We start from the raw sequence: 24,948 nt of genomic DNA, 5'->3' as shown, positions 1-24,948 counted from the left end.
ATAAATGTTCTCAAGCTGTCAGTTGGTTAGTACCCTTTAAAAATGTCCTAATAAACGGCAAAAAAATTATTTTCAAGAAAATAATTTCTTAGTATTTTTGTCTTGTTTTCAGTAAAATATCTAAAAATTCTTAAATTAAGATGCTTTTTCTTGATGAGCAAAGCGACCCAAGAAAATAAGTCTAGTTTTTAGACCAAAAATATCAAATTTAAGTGATTTTGTGCATAAAAAAGCAAAAAAATCAGCCAATGGGGTAAGTAATTTTTTCTTGAATTTTTCTTGAAGATTTTTTTGCTTACCCCATTGGCAGATTTTTTTTTTATGCACAAAATCACTTAAATTTGATATTTTTGGTTTTAAAAACTAGACTTATTTTCTTGGGTCGCTTTGCTCATCAAGAAAAAACATCTTAATTTAAATTTTTTAAAAATATTTTACTGAAAACAAGACAAAAATACAAATAAATTATTTTCTTGAAAATAATTTTTTTTGCCGTGTACTAGGACACTTTTAAATGGTACTAACCAAGTGACAGCTTGGGAACATTTATTATTTTTTTTCTGACAGTGTAGCTTGCAAATGTACTGTAAATATATAGTAAATGTGTATGTAATATAAGATTTAGGAAATGTGGGAAGTGTATTGACCCAGCACCACCACTGTAACAAATAGGATTGCTGGGAAAAGGCCCCATCTACCCCCACCTCTTTCAAGGACTGGGGTCTTTCTGACCTGTCAATCAAGTTAACAGAGACAGACAGGTATTTTGATTTCAAACATCAGTGTTGACTGGAACAACAGGCTACTGGCTATTGAACAGCGGCTACTAGATAAACTTCAATTATCTGCTGGAACACATGACGCATTGATACTGAGGAAATTGTCAAATAGACATCTAAAGGATTTGTGTCAATCACTCAGGCGGAGGAGAAGTCGAGGCAGAGGTCACGTTCTCCGGATGGATCGTGCCGTGGTGTGCATGAAGATAAGGAAAGACACATGGAAAGAGTTTGAGATCTGGCTTGTCAATTATTTGGCTTGTTCTGTAGTGACTGATGATTTCAACAGCACTTAAAGATAGTCTCATTGTTCCTCACGCTACATAAAGATTTGGCAATATTTACAACAATATGAAGTCATCTAGAACTGGACATTTCCAGAAAGGTAATTATGTTCAAACTAAAACTGCTTTGAGGCACAATTTGCACAGTTATAATATCTTCCATGACCATCAGATCATGCGCACAATATGCTCAACAATGCCGCAACGTATAACATTACATATTTAAAATCAAGAATGATCCAAATTAAGACATATATAAAAGGCCAGATGTTGCTTTAAGACAAACTTTTCCTTACATTTAAAAAGCACAACACGACAAATGCCATATTTAAATTAGCTGTTAAACTACAGAAAGTGTGAAAACACATTAACAGTATAGTGAGAAAAAATAACATGGCTTCATATAATTTAAGCTGGCTGTCTTTCATAACATCACACTCTCAGAAAATTTTAGGTGCAAATGCAACCAATTTCTCAAAGCAATGGCAACTTTATCACACAACCATCATTCATTGCACTCAATAAGGAGCCATAATAATAAATACACACAATAAATTATATATAGGGGTGTGAATCGGACATCTTGTCACAATAAAATTTTTAATTCTTTCAGCCAGCCATATAACATTTTTGCTGTTATCACAGCAATTCTGTGATGATTTTGGTGTGATTTAGAGGTGTATTTATCAATATTTAAGCTACGTTTACACAACGTTTTTAAAACGATCTGCGTTTACATAGAAACGCAAAACGACTAAAATGCTGTATAGTGGATGCCAGGCCAGTGGGTAGTGATGTCACTTACACTTCCAAAGACCCTTAAAGGGAACTGTTAAAGACCCACTTCCAACTATCCCTTTACTGGCCTGGAATCCACTTTACAGCATTTTTAGTCGTTTTGCGTTTCTATGTAAATGCGGATCGTTTAGCTTAAAGGGGACAGAGAATACAAAACCATTTTTACCTTGTCTTTGTTGAATAATGGAAGTCTACCGGCATTCACGAACATACAAAAAAGTGCTAAACATGCTAAACATCTCAGTCTCATAGAAATTCCTCTTTAAGAAATGTCAGCCAGAAAACGGCCCAATCTAAAAAACTAATGCTTATGACATCATAGTCATCGCACTGCCCCTCCACTTTAAAATAATTGGCTACATTTTTTGAGTGGCAGAAAAGTCAGCCAATCAGTAATGAGATTACAAGTTAAGCCAGTAAGGGGAGCCAAATAGGTGCAAGACCACTTGTTTAAAATCCCCCACCCTAAAAGAGCAATCTGAGAGAGGTTTTTAGGAAGCTTCTAAGGCATTACAGACCCAAACAAAAAATGTTTTTGTCTAAATGTCACATCACAGAAAAAGGATAAATACCCCGTTCAATCATTCTATGTCACCTTTAAATATTGATAAATTGATTAATCTACCTCTGAATCGAACTGAAATCATATCACAGAATTTCTCTGATAACAGCAAATGAAAGGCACACCAAAATGATAATTTTATCATAAATCACTTACCCCTGTGTCGTTCTGAACCACCAAGTGCTCCAATTGTCTTCAGAACACATTTTTAGATATTTTGGTGAAAACAGCGATGCTTCTGTTTGTCCCAATGACAAAACAAATGCATTAAATAAGTTATTCAATAATTTGATTTCCTCCTTGACTGTTCAGTGCGCGTTCACGACCAGACTATGGAGCATGCCGCTGACGTCACCTGCTGACACATGGGCTTGTGAACACACACTAAATGACTTAAAAATGTTGAATAAAATTGTTCGTTTTGTTTTCTTTGCGCACAGAAGTGTTCTTGTTGCTTCATAATATTATTATTGAACGACTTATAGACCTTTCTGGCAATGCCTTTCATTCTTTTCTGGGGAAAAGAATTGTGAAACTAACTGAAGTCAGTGGGACAGCTAGAAGCCTCACAGTTTTCATCAAAAATATCTAAAAATGTGTTCTGAAGTCATTGAAGCACTTGGTGGTTTAGAACGACACAAGAGTAAGTGATTAATGATAAAATTATCAATTATCACTATCACCTTAAAGTGACTAAAGAGTACACTAAAACGATTCATACAATTTACTCATTTTTTTTTAAGGTTAGTGGTTGCAATCAATTTATTTAAGCTACATTTAAACAAATAGTTTTTATTTTTCTTAATCTTTTTGTTTAAATGAAGCTTAAATAAATTGATTGCAACCACTTACCTTAAAAATTGAGTAAATTGAATGAATTTTTTTTTCAGTGTATCATGCAGAAAGATGCCTTCAAACAAACAACATGGCGAAAGCAGCTGGCAGTTTTGTATGGACGGATGAGGAGGCTGGTTTGTTACTTGTTACAGAGTTTAAGGTGTCACAAACGCCATGACCCAGTTCAATTGGGAGGGTGAAGGGGTTGTTAAAACTCCAAGTATGGGAAATAGTAATAGTGATACTTGCTTTTGCAAGCCAAAGTTATAATTTATAAAATCATCTGTGTGAATCAGCCCTGAAAAAACATTTTAATTTATGTTATTATAATAGAAATTCTCTTGATGCCTTTTCTACAGGAAACCAGCTCTGTTATATTTATGAACTTTTTCACTTCTTAACCACAAATGTCTGGATGTTTTAATAAGATACTCTTTCGTTTTAATGTCTTGGCATGTAAAAGGGATAAACACACATCTTAAGTGGTATCCTTTGAAATTAAACCGAGGGTATTTCCACTGTTTATTCCCTGTAATTTCGTCCCACCTGGAATAACTGTTCAAGCCTTCACACACTTGTTTTGGATACGTACAGCTCTGCTTCTACAAACACCATACACGGCAGATGGGAGAATGCAGTTTTCAACACCTACAACCAATGTGTTGAAAGATACCAAACATTTGAGTTCATAAAACATTCATTTTTTTTGTATTAAACCTTGATGGAGAAGCTTTGTTAATCCTTTGAAAACATGAGAGAAACTCACTAGTGCTGATTTTGACATCGGGAAACCTTGGTGTTTATTTACTGTGGCATATTTCTTGACTTTAAAATGATCTTGGGTTTCTGAAGCACTCTATACACTATTAGAATCAAAAAATGGTCCCTAGTGGTCACTGGGATTTTAAAACGGTCCTAATATGTACCATTTTGGTACAAATATGTATACATTTAGTACCAATATGTACCTCAGAGTGACTAATATGCACTCTTTAGGTGCAAAGGCTTTCATAGACCCATGGCCATCCAAAGCGCACATTCACCCATTCACGTACACATTCATACATTGACGGCGGTGTCAGCAATGGAAGGCGCCATCCTGCTCGTCGGGAGTGGCTGGGGTTAGGTGTCTTGCTCAAGGACACCTCGACACTTGGTCAAATGGATCTGGTGATTGAACCACCAACCTTACAATTTGTAGACAACCTACATGAACCACTGCCACCCCAATTGTTTTAGTAAATGTCTTTGCTTTTTTATAAAGGGAGAAAACGGGGATCAGGAAACAATGTCCGACTTCGAAACCCCAAAAAAGTGCATCATCCTTCACAGAAGTAATTCACAGGGCTCCAAGGGGTTAATAAAGGTATTTTGCGGGTAATCGATGCAATATTGTCCCTGTGCAATGAACCCATGGCAACAAACGCTCACTATGATAAAACCTTTGTGTGAGTCCAAGATAGCGCCATTACCGGAAGCTATTTATTATAATTCATAAAATGTGATTTTTTTTTTACAAAATTGCATTGATTACCTTCAAAAGACCTTTATTAACCCCTTGGAGCTGTGTGGATTACTTCTGTGAAGAATGAATGCACTTTTTGGTGATTTAAAGTCAGAAGTTGTTCCCTGATCCCGGTTTTCTAACACTATTAAGCTTGGAATAGCAAGGAAGTTTAAAGGGATAGTTCGGCCAAAAATTATATTAAACCCATTATTTACTCACCCCCAAGCTGTCCGAGTTGCATATGTCCATCATTTTTCAGACAAACACATTTTCTGATATTTTGAAAATGTTTTAGATCTTTCAGTTTCAGTGATTAAATGTAATGTTACGGGGTCCACGACCTTCAAGTCCAAAAAAAGTGCGTCCATCCTTTACAAATTAAATCCAAACGGCTCCAGGATGATAAACAAAGGTCTTCTGAGGGTAATCCGCGCGGTGTTGTTGTAGAAATATCCATATTTAAAACTTCATTAACGTAAATAAATACCTTCCGGTAGCGCCGCCATCTTAGACTCCTCTGTATTCAGGAGAGAGTATTAGCGTAGTGTACGCACTTTTCTTAGTGACGTATGACAAATTCGGAGGGCGGGGGCACAGAGCAGCAGCAGAGTAGCCTCCGTAGGCTGCGTAAGCTCTCATCCTGAATGTTGACGCGACTAAGATTGCGGCGCCACCGGAAGTTATTTATTTTCGTTAATAAAGTTTTAAATATGGATATTTCTACAACAACACCTCACGGATCACCCTCAGAAGACCTTTGTTTATCATCCTGGAGCCGTTTGGATTTAATTTGTGAAGGATGGACGCACTTTTTTTGGACTTGAAGGTCGTGGACTATGGGTGGACCCCGTAACATTAAATTTAATCAACTGAAAGATCTAAAACATTTTCTAAAATATCCGAAAATGTGTTTGTCTGAAAAACGATGGACATATGCAACTCGGACAGCTTGGGGGTGAGTAAATAACACAATCTCACCCCATTTCGTCAATATTTGACGACACTTGACCATTCGTCATATGTTGACGGGAAGGGTATACCTTTCGCGTCATTTTTTGACGAACTGGGGACTTCAATACTATTACGTCCGTTGCATTCTCTTTCCTATTTTATTACCATTTGCGCGTCGGTTTAGGGTTAGATTACGCAAAATTAAACAGTGTACGCGAAATTAAACAGTTGTCACCTGGCGTTGGGGTTAGAAACAGTTGTCACCTGGCGTTGGGGTTAGAGTTAGGTTTGGGTAGGGATGTCATTATGTAAATCTAACCCTAAACCGACGCGCAAATGGTAATAAAATAGGAAAGAGAATGCAACGGACGTAATAGTATTGAAGTCCCCAGTTCGTCAAAAAATGACGCGAAAGGTATACCCTTCACGTCAACATATGACGAATGGTCAAGTGTCGTCAAATATTGACGAAATGGGGTGAGACTGGGTTGGAGTAAATCATGGGTTTAATATCATTTTTGGCTGAACTATCCCTTTAAGAAAATAACTCCAAATGTGTTTGTTTGAAAGATGAAAGATCTCGGATTGCTTGAGGCTGAGTACATCATGGGGTAATTTTGATATTTGGCTAGAGTATCCATTTAAAGTAGCTTTTATACTTAACATTACCGGTGTGCATCTTGAAAACATTGGCACTAATATATTTTAAGGACAAACGGGTTTCGGTTAAGGCAGCCCTTACATGCATTGTAGTCTGGGACTAGGCTCAAGACCAGGCCATACAGTATTAAAAACTCCAGTGTGTACAAAAATAACACAATGTTCACCAAGCCTCTGCACATTTTCTGTGTGTGAATGCCACATGAAGACAAAGCAAGTGAGCAGACATAAAACAGGAAAATCTAATAAGCATCTTTAGTCATTGTTTTAAGTAAAATTACATCACTGTGTCTTTGATGTGAAGGACCAAGTGATTGATGAACAGATCGTTCTCAGATCAATGAAAGATCCCTGAGGTCAGTTAATCTCAAATGAGCATTCACTGCAATTGCTGTAAATCAAAGAAACTTGTCCTCTTGGGCCAGACATGGGTCTCCCCGTTTTATCCCATGTTGATGATGAACGTTAAGTTCACTAAGCCCAGGATTTCTTTCTTCCCGTCACACCGCCTATGTGAAATCTGTCTCCATGACGACACCCAGTTTGAAAGGAAATGATGGGTTTATTGGGTAAATAGACCTTTGAACGCTGTCAGTAGAAATACTGAGAAAGACACAGTGGGTGCAGGAAGAGGCAGGAACCCAAACGAAAGCAGGAACAAACTCTTCTCTCTCCTATGAACATCAATTAGGCAATGACCTGCGGGCCAGCAAATCGCATGCAGCATGGACACAACGACTGCGTGATGAAACGACAGGAGGCTAACTTGTATAAATCCTCTTTCTTTCATGTGCAACGTGGTGTGACTCCAAGAGAAACTGGCTTTGGGAATACCGAAACCATTTGCCTGATTATACCAATTTATAACACAAGGACAGCATACAGATATACCCCAACCTAAATGTTTCCGAATCCGTCTTCCGCTGGGTGTCGAAGTTCGCCTATTTGCAGAAATGTGCAAAAAATCTGCAAAACCATCTCAAACATGAAAGAGCTTTGTGGCAGGTTTAAAATTACAGCAGTTACTTGAGTGACACATTGGCGATTATGACCCGAGCCCAAATGCAATATGAGCTCACTAATGGCCTGTTATACTGTCAGCATAAAACAGGGCATAAAAATTAAATGCAGACCTTCGTCTTCCTCGCTAGCAGCCAAACCTCAGTTAAAAACAAATCCCAAAACTAAATTCTTTCATTACAAGAGGCGAAAATTTAATTCAAACGGTTATTATTCGCCCAGTGATGACTGATCCTGAAATAACTATTATAGTTTGTTATTACAGACCATTAAAAGTAGAATTTGAAGTCAGTTTTGCTGGCACCGAGTGGCACAGATTTCTCACATTGGTATTGCTGTATGGGTGATCCGAGTTACATGTTTGGACTGCTTCGACAAACATCATAAAAATGTTGAACATCCATTTACGTGATGATAGCTGGATCTAGCCGGTGGTCCGTGAGGATTTGTATGTTTGAATGGTTTGAGATTGAGGATAAGAAACTGACATTCTATATAAGTAGCTTGGACGCAGGTTAAAAGCTCTGGAGAGCTTTTGGGGGCTCCGTGTTGAAATTTAGTGAGGGGTAACTGTTCTGTAATACCACAGCGAAGCCTGCATGGTTTATTTATACAAGTTAATGCACGAAACTCAGACTGCGTCTTAACTGCGTGACATCACCTCAAACTGGGGTCGGACACTCGAGGACCGGTTGGAAGTGTTTTGAAATAATGTTTAGAGTAGATTTAAACTGAATTCACTCCCGGATAAATATACAACTCTTGCGGATCATGTGATCAACCTGCTGTTCTGTTTGTTATGCCCCTTCAGGCACGGCGGTAGGGGAGATCGTACAATTGCACCACTTAATCCGGCCTCAACATCCGATACTCTGGAAAAAATCCCTGCGTGTAATTTAACTGCCTGTCTGGATTGGAATGCAGCGTTTGGACGTTTTCATGGCTGACAGTTTTTTAGCCTGAAATTATAAAATGTTTATTCATTCTTGTAAACACACACTTTGGCCAAGTTGCAACGCCTGCTAACAACACAGATGTCAGTAGCAACCGCTTAACTTTTCTTTACCCTCATTAAACCAAAGGCGTTTAAAAATAAATATGAAATATGTGCGCCGTCCTACGCAATTCCACTCGAACACCTACGGAGCGGTTGAATGTGTTGTTGGTTCAGCTGTTAGACAACGAAGCCAAAACATTCAACAAACTGTATTTGAAATGTATTTTAAAATAAGCTTCCTATACACATGATTAGCACTTGGTGGAGTTTTAATGGAGTTAAAACAAACTGTAAAAACTTAAATTGCATTTTAACAAATTGTTTTAATTGGGAATTCCCTTTTACACTGGATTAGCTTCAAGCAATGAAGTGGCATCTATAAAAATTACATGATTGGAGCGAAATTGAAAAGAAGCTGGGTTATATACGGCAAGCTAAGCTTTGTACTTCCGTAATTATGTCAATACTTAAACAAATGCTTTCTGAATTTGAAAGCCTCCATAAAGGAGATGCGTGTTAAAATTATTTTATTAAAGTCGCAATGAAACTGAAGTAGCAGTTGTCTTATTTTCCCTGTGGTGACGTATATCAGAGTGAAATAGCTTCTGAAATGAAAAAAAGGTACACTGTAAAGAAATTCAGTAGAAATACAGTGTTACTTGCAGCTGTTTGCCGGTAACTTACCGTAGATTTAAATGTATGTTATTTACTGGCAACACTTTGTTCAAAGTTAAATGAACATTAAACATTTAAGTCGTTGTCTTTACAGAGTAAAACTAAAAAAACAGCCACATGCAAAGCATTCTGGGAACCAGAAATCATCATCAACCTTTTCTGTTTTTTGCTTCAGAATGCTTTGTTTGATGCTGTTATTTTAGTTTTACTCTGTAAAGACAAAGACTTGTAAATGTTTAATGTTCATTTAACTTTAAACAAAATGTTGCCAGTAAATAACATACATATATGGTAACATACATTTATGGTGAGATTTATATCTATGGTAAGTTACCGGCAAACAGCTGCAAGTAACACTGTAATTTCTACAGAATTTTTTTTTACAGTGTAGGGCTGGACTTAAATTTGTCCATCGAGAACTGATTGGATCGTTTGAAGTTCATGTTGAAGGTCATATTGCAAATTGCTAATCACTGCAATCTTTTCCCAGACCCCGCCCACCTGCCATACCATATGCCCAAAGTAAAAATAAATAATTTCGAGGAGGGAAGGAGATTTGCATATTTGATTAAAGACTATGAGGGCACATGAATTAAAAAAAATATATGAAGCTCACAGATAAGTAATTTGAAAAAAAAAAACAATATTACAAAATATTTTTCATTTTAATTTCATTGTGACATTAAGAATAACAATATTTACATTAATGCATTTGGCAGATGTTTCTTTCCAAAGCAACTTGCAGTGCATTACATTACATTTTTCAGTATGTGTGTTCCCTGGAATGGAACCCATGACCTTTTGTGCGGTTAATGCATTTTTTTTATTCGTTCCTCAATTTTTTCTGTTTTTAATCCATTTCGCTTGGGTTCATAGGGTTAGATTTGAGATTTGCTTAAGGAGGTTATTTAATATGCAGGTTTCTCCATGTTTTTGTCTATTTTTAAGCCATGGTCACTTGGAGTTGGGGTTGGAATTGGGGTTTGGGTTAGGATGTCATTTTTATGTAACAAAAAGTTGTTCTAACCCTAAACCCAAGTGACAATGGTAAAAAAGCAAAAAAAATTCCGAAACCAAGAAATAAAATGACAAAAAAGATGCAGCGTTTAAGTGAATGGGAAGGACTGGCGTATCATATGCACGCCAAATTGGAATATATATATATATATATATATATATATATATATATATATATATATATATATATATATATATATATATATTATATATTATATATATATATATTATATATTATATATATTATATATTATATATATATATATTATAGCAGTTTAAATTTATTTGTAATAAATAAAAATCCAATATAGCATTATTTTTAATACATAAAATTATCAAAAAAAAAAAATACTCAGTTTTGTGTTGGTTTGCTGTGAGGTTTGCTGCATACTCTTGTCACAAATTAATAAATTACAGTTACTGCATTATTACTACTGCTAAAATGTTTTGAAATATGAAAACTACATTCTTAGACCTTTCCAACATTATATAGTTTGTCACATTTACATTAAAAATATTGAAGTAAACTTAGGTGTCCCGCTCACAGGTTAATATAATGATCTTTTTGAAAATATACTACCCCAGTGACAGTTTGGGAAAAAAATTTCCTCACAGTGCACTCACAGAAAACTTAAAATTCATAGTGTTTAAAGGTGTGAAAACGAGTGAATTTATAATGATTTTACAGTAGCATATAGCAATAATAGCTGTATAGGAGAAAACACTAAATGGCATGATCTGTTTCAATGAGGGTTACAACTAGTGTGGCATATTTTAGACAAATGGGTCATTTAACTAGTCAAGTGTAACCAGTTATAATTACAACACCTAATTTTAATAAAATGAAACTGTATTCATTTACATAGGAATCCTATTAAGGTTAAACACAAGTCAACCTCCAATGCTGCATTCAAGGTCTACCTCCGAGGCATCCCTACAATTTGTTCTCACAAACCACACATTTTAAAAACAAGATGTTTTTCATACCATAATGATAGGATACGTGCCAAAATGCTTTTGCGTTTTAACAAGCAAAGCGAATTTGGACATGCAGAGTGACAGAAGTGAGCAACTGAAGACAGCTGATACAGTGAATGTAATGAAGAAAAAAAGAAATGGGCATTTTATTCCTGCCTGGAGAGGTTTCTCTCCACCAGCTGGTTCATTTCTGATACGTCAATCTCAATTTGTCAGCAGGCATGAACAACTCGCTGATTATGACAGTCAGAATCGCTGTTATGACAAATCTGATAAGATGAGCTCATCCAAATGCACATTGGCATACACTCTGAAAACAAAGTGTCAACATCTCTTTATGTCAAAACAAAAAGTGTTTATAGACGGCTCATAGGTGTGGACGCTGGTATAATTTTCACTACACTGGCATTCCACACAGAGTTTCAACCATGACCAAGGCTAGGGTGTGCATTTTTATACGTTTCCATTGCACTTGATCAAATAGGGAGAAATTGAGAGTGAGTGAAAGGTAAAGAGAGCGAGAGAAAGGATGTTCATCTCCACTGCTCTCATCTTTCCATGAATTTCAATGTAAACATGCGCGTGAGATGCCAGCATAAGAAAAAACGAGATGACATTCCTCCAGTGAACCGCCTAAGCTAACAGTAAACCACATTGTGAAAGATCAGCCACCATAACATTGAGGATAAACATACACAGAAGTAAATCCAGATGTATTTATGTCAATGCAAGTGACTTCATCCAAACTATTCACACAATAATGATCCACTTTACTGTTATTCATTATTATAAATAATAATGGCACATGCATACATTTACTTATATTTGGAACATACTAAATCTCCAAAAATGAATACTGTAGCTATTTAATGACATTTTAGACCTTGGCCACAAAACCAGTCATAAGTCGCACGGGTATATTCGAAGCAGTAGCCAACAATACATTTTATGGGACAAAATAAAAGATTTTTATGCCAAAATCATTAGGATATAAAGATCATGTTCATAAAGATATTTAGCAAATTTCCTACTGTATATCATTAGTAATATTGTTGCATTTGGATAACTTTAAAGGTGAGTGTCTCAATATTTTTATTTTTTGCACCCTCAGATTCCAGATTTTCAAATAGTTTTATCTTGGTCAAATATTGGCCTATCCATTCACCAATAGAAAATGTATTTATTTAGCTTTTAGATGATGTATAAATCTCAATAAAAAATACACTTGTGAATGGTTTTATGGTCCATGGGCACATAAATACTGTATATTATCTTAGATTAAAGATGTAGATCTTTAGATCAAATCTCCATATGCATTTATTTTAAATCCGTTGCCCGTAAGATTTTAGTAATTTAAAAAACAACAACCTTTTATTGAAAATCTGGATGTATATATTACCATGGTAAAATTATGTAGCTTATAGTTCGTATTTGTTCAACAGTCATATGTAGCTCACTGGTAGATTAATGCATTAGGACCACAAAAGGTCATGGGTTTCGAAACAAGGAAACACATGCTGTTAAAAATGCATACTGTATACTGTCTGCCAAATAAATTAAATAATAATAATAATAATAATAATAATAATAATAATAACAACAACAACAACAATAACAATAACAACAACAACAACAACAACAATAATAATAATAATAATAATAATAATAATAATAATAATAATAATAATAATATGTATAATAATAGTAATAATAATAATAATAATAATAATAATAATTATATTAATATTAATATGTATAATAATAATAATAATAATAATAATAATAATAATAATAATAATAATAATATGTATAATAATGATAATGATGATAATAAAAATAACAATAATAATAATAAAGCTACACGTAAATGTGATTTTAAGATTGACTCTATGGGATACTATCACATAAATATTACATATATGATTCAATTCAATTCGATTTATTTAAATTCAATTTTATATATATATATATATATATATATATATATATATATATATATAGCACTTTTCACAATTGTTTAATTGTTTCAAAGCAGCTTTACATTAATAGATGCAGGAAAAAACATAGAAAAATAATAAAACACAAACAGCAGAATACACAGGTTAAGATTAACCATACTAGCAAGCGTAGTAAAAAGGTAACGTATGTAAGAGGGTGCTAAGTTAAGCCAATGTCAGCAGACTCCCCAGGGGTTGAAAAAAAAGATCCACAATTTTGACCTATAGTTATAGTTTAAGCTTTAACATAAACTTTTTATTTCCCAAAAATATAAAGAAACTTTTCTCAGACCTGAATTCTCCACACAACACCTGTCGTTGCCTTACCTTTATGCGACAGTCGTATTCTTGGATACAGGTTTTTTGTTGACTGAGTTGCAGATGCGATCCGTTGTGTCATGCAGAGCATGATCAAGAAGGTCCATACACACAATGCCATCCTCACACACTCCTGTATCATATACACAATCCTGAACGGCCCACGCTCACTACCAACGATCCACCCGGAGAGACCCCATCCACTGATGGACTGACTGAACAGCCGGTTACAGGAAAAATGAGTTTGCAGTCATCAAAATATTACGCTAAGAGTCACTTCATTGATGCTTTGAGCGTCAGCCTGGGTTTAAGGGAAGCGTGGCAGCTGTTTGGCGCCGATGTGAAGAAAAGTGTCTATAAAATGAGTTTAACGCCGTGACTCAATGCTGGCTAACTGCTCCTGTCACTCTCCAGCACAGCCCATGCATTCCTCAAACTCTAAATGAGATGAAGTCTCTCTCTCTCTTTCTCTCTCTCTGTGAAATACAGCCCTTCCACGTGCCATGCAGAATCCTCCCTCTCCCCCTCCAGATTGCTTTAACTCCCCTGCCGCACACATGGACTGTGGCCAGACACTCCACTCCCATCCACCCCCATCCATCCACCGCGCTCTCTCTATCTCTCTCTCTCTCTCTGTCCTTCTGTCTCTTTCTTCTCTCTCTCTCTCTCGATGCTGCTCTTGCTATATCAGTGACTATGCTTACATGCATTTATTTAAACATGTTTGACTGCCACAACCCACTGATATGATTCTGACTGATATGCTGACTAATATCAAAGTCATGTATATTTGTGCATGTCGAAATAAAGAATATAAGTGCTGCTTGACATTCATGCCCATAAAAAAAGAAAGATCTTGAATCAATTTTACTCCTAGACATTAGGATTATATGGAGAGCAAATGCTTAGATCTCTTACCTCTCAGATATTTCTTTTAAGAAACCGACCGTGGTCTCACATCTGTCTTAAATTTTCAAAAGAGATCCACTCAGATGCCGCAGTCTGCAATCAAAAGATTTCCATATGAACTTTTAAGAACCATTACTCAAGACCTGCGCTATGCTATCCATATATACTAATCAACATTTGAAGTGGATCAAAAACGTTCGTCAAACTTGTCCTATAAGACAAGAACAGGTACTTGGTATTGGTTTTAAGAATATTTGTAGTTTTTTTTTTTGTAGATTTAGAAACGTATATAAAACATAACCGAGAGCTCAAAAAAGACATTAGCTTTGAAAATGTTCAAATTTGCCAAGGAGAAGCTTTACATTTTTTTTTACAATTATAAAAACTGACTACACTTCAAATGATATTTTTGTTTGGAAACCAGGGCTGCAACGATAAATCGCGTGTCCCATTAAAAAGACCGGTCTAAAATCGATTCTGAATCGCAAGGCTGCGATTTTGTGTTTCATGCGCAGCTTGTGCGTGTACTATGGCGTTTTGGTCAGTAAGAAGTCCTTATCAATCTTAAATCATTTTGAATTTGAGTCGGTTATAACGTGCATTTAGAGCTGGGTAGTAACGGATTACATGTAATCTGGATTACGTAATCAGATTACATGTAATCTGGATTACGTAATCAGATTACATGTAATCTGGATTACGTAATCAGATTACATGTAATCTGGATTACGTAATCAGATTACATGTAATCTGGATTACGTAATCAGATTACATGTAATCTGGATTACGTAATCAGATTACATGTAAAGAAGAGCCTATCGTTGTCTGGACTCGTTTGTGTTTTTGTAATCATTATAGTAGAAACGCAAGAAGGGACACGCGAGATAAACTCATCAATGTTTGTTTACAGCCGCCGCCATAACCTCACGTGTTGATCGTGAAAGCAGTGAATGTGTGCACACGCGAGTGATCCTGTGTATAATAAACATCATGTTTATTTTCTTAATTTTGCGAAAAGCATAACATTCTGTTTTTATTGGGAGTGGACAGAAAAAAACTAGACACTTTAATGTTTTAAATGATGTATAAATTATATCTTTATGTCCAAAATCAGCAGAGTAATCTAAGTCTCTTTGCAGGGTGATTGAAAAATAAAGAGTTTGCGGCACCCGCGCCACAGTCGACCCCAGAGTGTTGAAAAGACTTGTCTAAAATTGATTCTGAATCACAAGGCTGCGAATTTGTGTTTCATGCGCAGCTTGTGCGTGTACTATGTCGTTTTGGTCAGTAAGAAGTCCTTATCAATCTAAAATCAGCTGGGTAGTAACGGATTACATGTAATCTGGATAACGTAATCAGATTACATGTAATCTGGATAACGTAATCAGATTCCAAAAATCAAGTACTTGTAATTAGATTAAACTACATTTTAAAATACTTGTAATCAGACGACTGTTACTTTTTTATGGATTACATGATTACATATTATTCACACTATAGCAGTATGATGTTCACAATTTACTAAATATCTCTGTAAAATTATTGTTACAGGTGGTACACAAACGGTAACTCAAATCGCAAATAGGATTGACTTTGCCTTTCTTGAGTCCCGCCTCTTTAACCCACGTCGCTTTATGATTGGCTTTGGTGGGAAAATAAATAAAAAGACAATGTCAAAATCAAACTTATGCCCTTGACTGAATGTATAGACACCATTTCTTTTTTAAAGAAACTTGTGGTTTAAAGAAACACTTCAGTTTTAATTGTGAGGTGAAATTTTAGATCTAGCAGTGTTGTTGCAGTGAATTTCGTGGAATTCAATATTGGTTTTTGCAATGTTGCGTTTTTGTTTTTATTTACTTAAAATTAAGGAAATATGTTTTAAATTCATAAAGAGTGATTTTGTTTTATTCAGTGTGTTACTATCAGTTGACACTAATAGCAAAGTAAATCAGTGTTAGTATTGTGAAGTATTAACTATCCGTGCATTGCACTTTAAAAATGAGTTTTTATAGGACAAGTTGGGTATTTTACACTTAAAGCCCTGTTTTCAAATTGTTTATGATGAAATAGAACGGTGTTGACTGAAATTTCGACATATGCGGCTGCCCCGAGAATTTTCGGGTGTTTGTTTTTCACCTCCCACCTCTACAATGGCTGTATATTTGCACTGGAACAATCCTTCCTAAAATGCATTAAACTTTCGTTTACAAAGACGTGAAACTCACCGAGTGGTCAGGGGTGTTCACTGATATGCTCACACAAAAATCGCTGCAAAAGATGCTTTCCAACAGCTGTTTTAGCATTCGTTGTAAACTTTTGGACCTATTTTTCCAAACGCCTCACACCCGTATATTCTTCCGTTGAGAGCTTGAATAATAAACACTCCAGCCCAGTTGGTGGCGATAATCCGCCTTTACCAATTGCAAGAATAGAAACAAAGTTCCCGGTGCGGAGTAATACCGTACCTCACAGCACATCTAATACAAGTCAATGGAGTTGGACAAAACTATGATAAAACCTGTTGGAATGCGTCTTTTGCATCGATTTTTGTGTGAGCATATGAGTGAACACCCCTGACCACTCGGTGAGTTTCACGTCTTTGTAAAGGAAAGTTTAATGCATTTTAGGAAGGATTGTTCCTAGGCACCTATATACCCATTGTAGAGGTGGGGGCTGATACAAGAAACATCCGAAAATTCTTGGGCCAGCATCATATGTCGAAATTTCAGTCAAAACCGTTCAATTTCATCATAAACAATCTGAAAACAGGGCTTTAAGTGTAAAATACCGAACTTGTCCTTTAAGGCTCTTGTTGGTGAAATATAATTAAATATATATTTTCCCCTCTTTATATATTTAAAATCAAATAAGATTGTCAAAAGTAATCTAAATGTAACCCAAAAGTAGTCAGATTACTTTACACTGTAAAAAAAATCCGTAGAAATTGCAGCTGGGTTGCCGGTAATTTACCGTAGATTTAAATTTATGTTATTTACTGGCAACATTTTGTTCAAAGTTGAATGAATATTTAACATTTACAAGTCTTTGTCTTTACAGAGTAAAACTAAAACAACAGCATCAAGCAAAATGTTCTGGGAAACAAAATCTGAAGCAAAAAACAGAAAAAGGTTGATGATGATTTCTGGTTCCCAGAATGCTTTGCATGAGGCTGTTATTGTATAGTTTTATTCTGTAAAGATAAAGACTTGTTAATCTTTAAAATTTATTTTTAACTTTAAACTTTATTAATTTAAACTTTAAACAAACTCTTGCCAGTAAATAAAATCTACGGTAAATTACCGGCAACCCAGCTGCAATAACATTGTAATTTCTACGGATTTTTTTTTACAGTGTACCAACAAAGAGATTATAATACTGACTACAATTATGTCATGTAATACGTAATCAGTAACGGATTACAATTCATAAATTAATCTACCCAGCTCTGCGTGCATTTAAAAAAGCAACTCTCGTTTAACAAAATCATTTAAAATATTCTTCATTATCATGAAAATACCTAAAAAAAATTGGAGTTTCTGCACGAGAGCGCCCTCTGGCCTTTGGGTGTGCTGGGATTTCACCGTAATTACTTAAAATTCATTAATTGGGAAAACACGCATTTGCACAATTAATCGTTACAACCCTATTGGAAACACATACAAACAAACATTCTGTTTAATGTCACTCCTGTTACAAACAAACGACTTTTTACATGAATAAGACTGATTTGATAGATGAAAGGATTCGACTTTTGTCTCATATAACACTTTATCTCCAGAGCATCACAGAGTGTTACTGCTCTCAAAGGCAGACCACCTGAAGGCACCAGGGGTCACGTGTCTGTAAAACGTGATGGCAACCAGAAGACCTGAGCGAAAACTTTACAACCCTAAACAGCTGGACTACCACTGCTTCTCACATTTTCTATCTTACTGTGTCGCAATAATATAAACACTGGCAAAAGAAGATAGGTGTCATCACCGCACATGGAAAAAAGTTGACAAGAGATTCACTTGTACATATAAACCACTAAAGACAAATGAGAGAGGGCTGTGATTATCAACAAACAGTGTATTGGCGGTTTATGCTGGACTGTGAGCAATCACTTTCATCTATGCCTGTGGTTATGCAGACCAATGCTGGATTCATTAGAGTTGCCCTGCGTTCAGCACGGGTTATTTTCAAACGCAACCCTTAACTCAACTTTTCTCTTTTATGTCCTTGTTTATTTTCCTAAAAATCCCTTTCTCAATCTCACTTTGTCAAATGTTATTGTTTACTGCGATTGTGATGTGTGTGTTTCTGCATTGTAGTTGGTGATTTTGGTCCCTGCGGTTCAGAGTTTAGTTATTGGATGATTACATTTAGGCATTTAGTAGTCACTTTTCTAAAGTCTAACGAAGGCAATAATATGACAAGCGCTATACAAAGTTACATCAGAATATGCATCCCGTACCTCCCGATCTTGAACAGGTCAAGAACATGACTATCACTGTCATTCACCAGTCATCTGAGAGAGGTTTCTTATCATAGGAGAGAAGCTGAAATCCCTGCATTCATCTGGCTGCACTGCACCATGTAATTTTATAAACTAATAGCAGATGATCCTTGTTAAATGTTGAAATGATCTCATACTCTCTTCTTTATGGCATGCTGCTTAGGCCTGTTGACTTGACTGACATCATTCTTTGGAGATAATCAACCTGACCTCATAAAAAGTTTTTAGAAAGCTCCTCCATTCAAATCATACCACACTGATTATGCTTATTAAAAATCAATTGTTTCTCATCTGTAGGTTTGAAGGATATAGAACTCAGGTCAACTAGTCACTGTATTTACTAAAAAATGTAAAATCATGAGTATGTAATTTACTGTATAACATAAAAAATTTGCAAGCAAATTTTCCAAATGATTGATAAAATCTACTGTAACATCACTGTGTCAGGATTACAGATTACAGGCCAATGCACCGATGCATCTCTAATAATGATTTCTATTTTAAAATAAATACTGCAATTAATTTGACAAACACCAAAATTGACAATCACACATGAGAAACGAGAAACAATAATTTTAAATGTGCATTAAGTACTACAAATGTATGCTCATAAATCTGATGCAAAAATCTCACAACTTTCTGAATGTCATTATTTTGCATCATATTTTCTAACAGGAATGTCCGAGTTGGCTAATTCATACAGTTTTTTTTCATACAAAGTTTAAACAACTTAATTATGCAAGTCAATTCAACCTACTTTAAGTTATGACTTGTGATAAGTTGACATAACTTAACAAATTAAAGGATTACTCAATTTTCTTAAGAAAAAAATCCTGATAATTTACTCAACCCAATGTAATTCAAAATGTTGATGTCTTTCTTTCTTCAGTTGAGAAGAAATTACGTTTTTAAGAAAAACATTCAATTTCTTAATAGACTTTATTGGATCCCAACAGTTTACAGTTTCAATGCAGTTTAAAATTGCAGTTTTAATGCAGCTTCAAAGTGCTCTAAACGATCCCAAACGAGGTATAAGGGTTTTATCTAGCAAAACGATTGTCATTTTCAGCAAGAAAAAAAAAGTACTTTTAAACCACAACTTCTTGGCCCCTATTTTAACAATCTGAAACGCAAGTGCGAAGCGCAAAACACAAGTGACTTTGTGGGTGGATCTTGGCCGCTGTTGCTATTTTCCCGGCGGGAGAAATAACTCTTGCGCCAGGTGCAAATCAATAAGGGGTTGGTCTGAAGTAGGTTCATTATTCATAGATGTGGTTTGGGCGTAACGTCAAATAAACCAATCAGAACGCTATCCAACATTCCCTTTAAACGCAAGGGCGCAGGTTCCATGGCGGGTTGCTATTATAATGACGGATTTACCTGGTGCACGCCAGGAGCGGTTCACAGCCGATGAGATCCACGTTCTTGTAAGAGCAGTCAAAGACAGAGAAGTTGTTTTGTATTGGGATAGGAGAAACCCGCCCAAATAGCCACAATTGTCTCATCAGCTGACATACTCATCGTTGCGCCAAGGGCTACAACGATGTCAGGAGATGGGGGAATCCCAAGCTTGCCAGCATAAATCAGGCACGCCGGGGAAAGAGAGGTGGATCTGGCTCTACACATGACCTGATGCCAACAGAGGACATCGCTGCGTCCACCCTCACTGCTGAAAGGGTTTGGGGGCTTTGAAATCGGACCCAAGAAACGCAAGCAAGGTCCAACCCCAAAGTACTCTTACAACTCAAGTTCATATACATTAAGGTTTCTTATGAAAACATTTTAATTATTATTTAAATAAAATAAACATAATACAGCCACATATCAAATTTATGAAAATACAGTATTTTAATCGTTATTTGCATGAGAATTTTTTAACGCAGCCACACAATAAATAAAAAATATCACCACAATGCTCACCACTATGATTTCCCTTATCGCATGTGTTAATATTTTTTATTGTAACAATTTATGATTTGCAAAAATAACTGTTGCATCTGTGTAGATTAGATAAGCAAAGTGTGTGCGCGTTGTGCACGCTATACATTATGGTCAAGCATGCGCCCTTAAAATAGCATAATGAACCACGCGCAACGCGCCACTGACTTTAGACTTTTTTTTTGGTCAGTGGCGCAATTGTTTTTTGAAACTGCAAAATAGCATCAGGGATGGTTTGCGCCAGAACAAGCCTCCTTTTTTGTGCTGAACCGCCCAGGGAGCGCAAGTTCATTCCCTAGTTTGCCGACTTGCGTCTGTGGAGGGAAAATCCCGCTGTGCGACGGAGCAAAATACGAATGATACATGCGTCACTGACAAAGTCAATTGCGCTGGGTACAAGATAGGGCCCAATGTCTTGTTGTAATGTTCTATAGAAGAAACGCATACGGGCTAGACCCCTGAAACACTGATTAACTTTTTCCTTCTGAACCCAACTGTATGTCATAGCAAAGCTCTGACATGCATCATCCTATTAAATGCATATTCCAGAGTGAAATACAGCCAATCTCTCTCTTCCTGTCCATTCATATAACCTTTCATTATCCCCTGTTCGTCTATTCTAACAGCCATCCTACACACTGACAGTCACCCTACAATCCTCAGCTGAATAAGACACAGAGACAAAGCAAGGTTTTTGGTAGCTTTGCCACAGCAAAGATTATTTTCCCATTGCTTGAATGTATAATCTTCTTAAGACACCAACCTGGAATGTTTAACATGTTTAATGAAAAAGACAGCATTTCTTTTTACTTCCACTCTCTATTTTTGGGCCACATGTGTCATATTCTTGGACTAGCTAAGTAGGTCAGTTGTATGATTCAATTAAACCTGTCTGGACATAACATGTGGAAAACCGTATTGCTAAAAGTTTTTAAACTTTAAACATTTGCCTTAAAGTTTTGAAGACAATCACTAAGTTCTTACCTCAAAGTAACACAAGACAGTTTTCTTTCACATACCATTCACAAACCTATACCAGCCCAGAGTCCGACTGATATCTCTGTGTGAATATGGTGTTAACATTGGAGATTAGATTACATTTGACCTCGACTGTTGCCAGTGCTATCATGACTCTTGTACAGGAGTGAAAATATTTTCTCTTATGTAAATGCTTTAAAAACATCCTCTGCGAGCTAAGAGCCAAACCACAGGAATGGGAGGAGTTCGCTGAACACGCACCCCATGATGAGAACTCGTGGAGGAGAGATTACGTAGCAACAGGGGAGCGAGCCTGTGAAGTCTGCGGCTTGCAATAAAAGCTCTGTTCTTCTACAGACTATCAGAGTATTGCTCTCTCTCTTCTGCATGCATCCAGTTTATACAGGTGTTTATCACATGCCCGCTTTAACAGCATGCATTTTGTCAAATGGTAATATGTTAAATACAACATTATTGTAAAGTAAGTAAAAGCATTAGCTAACATGAACTTTAGATGTCACACTTATAGACCTGATAGTTGGCTGAAAGTCTGATGCATATGGCACACTCACCTGGAAACACTTCAGCAGCTTCAAAGTCGTCTACTGATTGGTTGAATTATACAGGATTTCCAGGCGACATGTGTGGTGATCTTTAACAGTCCGCCTGAAAACAACACAAAGCTGTCTGATCTAAAAAGAACTTGTCATGTCAGTGACAAAAACAAATAAACAGTGCATGTTCACAGTATAAGGTCTTAAACTCTTTCCCCACCACTGACAAGTTATGTCATCCATTAAAGAATCGCCAATGATAAGTATTTACGGCAATCATTATTTCCACATTATCCACTAGGTGGCTGTCTTACCCAACTTATAAAAACACAGAAGCATCCACTGATCACAAAAACAGTAAACACTCCGTGAATGTTTTAATCATCATTCTGAATCTGATCTCTAAAAAAAGTCCTTTACAAAAATGCTATTATCTCAATTTTGCATTTTTTTTCTTTCATTTGTTATACTGTATGTTTAATTAATTGAATCGTCAATGGAAAGAGTTAAAGGGACACTCCACTTTTTTTTAAATATGCTCATTTTCCAGGTCCACTAGAGTTAAACATTTGATTCTTACGGTTTTGGAATCAATTCAGCTGATCTCCGGGTCTGGCGGTACCACTTTTAGCATAGCTTAGCATAATCCATTGAATCTGATTAGACCATTAGCATCACGCTAAAAAATAAACAAAGAGTATTAATATTGCTCTTGCCCAACTTATAAAAAAAACAAAAGTATTCCCTTGGGGGAACAGTTCAAACTCCGTGTATGTTTTGAGGATCGTTCTGAATCTAATCTCCTTTACAAAAATGCAATTATCTATTTTTTGAAGGAACCTACCCATATTTGGGAGGTGATAAAAACAGAACAAATAAAAGTAGAATTAAACTTTTTTTTTTTTAAAGCACAGGGTCTGTTTTTTCATGTGATGTGATGTTTATTTATTTAAAGAATAACATTTTCTGGAAGGCATTAAAATTTTGTGAAAATTCAAAAAAAAAAAAATGCTGGCGGGCAACTTCATTTTTTAAATGCTGGCGGGGAAAGGGTTAAAGATGTCCAAGATTTATTTGAAGCAATTAGTGGAATCTAAAAGAGACATTTTAACGTGTTTGTTATAAACTTTAGAGACATTTGTGAAAGATAGTTGTGCACCGACCCCTAAACATGACGCGGCACAAAGTGCACCATGATTGGTTGCTTTACGTGTCAGTCTAATGGCCTCTTGGGCAGTCCTTGGCCATTCAAAGTGGCCATGGCTAAATGAGACTAAACTAAACGAACTAAAAACAAGTAATATGGGGTTGCAACATTTATTAAATCACGTTGCCACAATCCTACATCTTTTAACTACAAAAGTCAACTGGAGGTTAATTTTAAGTATCAAGAAGCAGACACACATGAGCGTTTTAGAGACAAAGCAACTTATGTGCGGTCACTGTGGTATAATTAAAATAATTATATAGTAGCAAGATTACTGCACACTCATTTCTAGGTTCCTACCTCATATATGCAATTCATCAGTAACTCACTAAACAAAACGCCCTTGAAGTATTTTCTCTATTCAGTTTGCCAATCCCATAATGCAAATCTTAGACAAGCCTCTTCAAAGCTCTTAAACGGCGAGTCAATCATTTGTTCGGACTGCGGAAACTCACACACGGAGAACCCTAGAGGAATGGATCGCTCTTGACCAAACAGGCCGATCCTTTGAGGTTTGAGCGTGTGGTCCTCTCCATCACAATGCCACGGTTGAGCAGACGGAGCGATTTAAGACACTCGGGAGAAAGGCCTCTCCGCTACACTTACCACAGAATGAAGTGCAACTTTCCACCCAGTACCAAAACAAAGCCTCACTCTGTAGGATTGTGGAAGAGCAGGGGATTACCAGCAGGATCGCTCCCCCTAAAGCCCAATTCACCAAAAGTGATTTCTCAAATGTCGGCAGCTGTCGGTGGTTTTCAATAGGAAGCTTGTTAGTTGCATCCAACTCAGATGTTTGAACGATTCCAACAGTTGATCAGATATCACTGTTTTATTACAACCCTCAGCACCTTTTCATTAAGGAGACAATGTTGTCCATTGCAGAGATAAGATGACCGTCGGATGGCACGGAGCACATGGACAGCACTGAGATGTTGCCAGCGACGGCTCAAATGTTCGATCTTCATCCCTCTGAACTAGAATGCAATAAGACAGGATTAAAGTTGTATTAAGGTGACCGCTGGGAACGTGATAACACAATTTAGATAATCAAGTTAACCATTGTGTCGTCTCACCTTCTTCAGGTCAATTTCAAGCTCTTTTAAGGAATCTTTACTCTGAGGGTAAACACAATTAGAGGGAAATTGAGTTGGCAAAGAAACAATGCATTATTGTGTCTTCCTGTAATATCTTATGACTGTTTTGAATGCTCCGGCCTTATTGTGTTTACCAGTCTATAACAAAAATAGAACTAAAAGAATATCTGAACTGAAGCGTATAATTGGCTATCTAGGAGACAATGTGAAAGAAATATAAAAGAAACTGTAATCATTTACATCTCATGCTATGCCAAACCTTATATTATTATCAGTGGATAATATCAATTTCATGAAATTGCCATGCTACAAAAAAAAAACATTACAATAAAACTGCCCTTTTATGACCCATTTACTATTGCATGTATTATTGCTATAAATTGT

At 36.2% G+C, this 24,948-nt stretch overlaps 1 protein-coding gene across 1 annotated transcript in view; it reads right to left on the bottom strand.

Annotated features, from left to right (window-relative positions):
- Positions 1–13,890, bottom strand: part of sema3e (sema domain, immunoglobulin domain (Ig), short basic domain, secreted, (semaphorin) 3E) — a 56,022-nt gene extending 42,132 nt beyond the window's left edge. Inside the window, exon 1 of the mRNA XM_065283541.2 lies at positions 13,390–13,890. Coding sequence (XP_065139613.1) covers positions 13,390–13,522 — 133 coding nt within the window. The 5' untranslated portion in view covers positions 13,523–13,890. The remainder of the gene's footprint in view (positions 1–13,389) is intronic.
- Positions 13,891–24,948: the final 11,058 nt, after the last annotated feature.

This window comes from Paramisgurnus dabryanus, chromosome 9 (genome assembly GCF_030506205.2).
Source record: "Paramisgurnus dabryanus chromosome 9, PD_genome_1.1, whole genome shotgun sequence".
Classification (NCBI taxonomy): domain Eukaryota; kingdom Metazoa; phylum Chordata; class Actinopteri; order Cypriniformes; family Cobitidae; genus Paramisgurnus; species Paramisgurnus dabryanus.
Note: the sequence above shows the minus strand (reverse complement) of the source record. Positions and strands in the feature narration are given on the sequence as shown.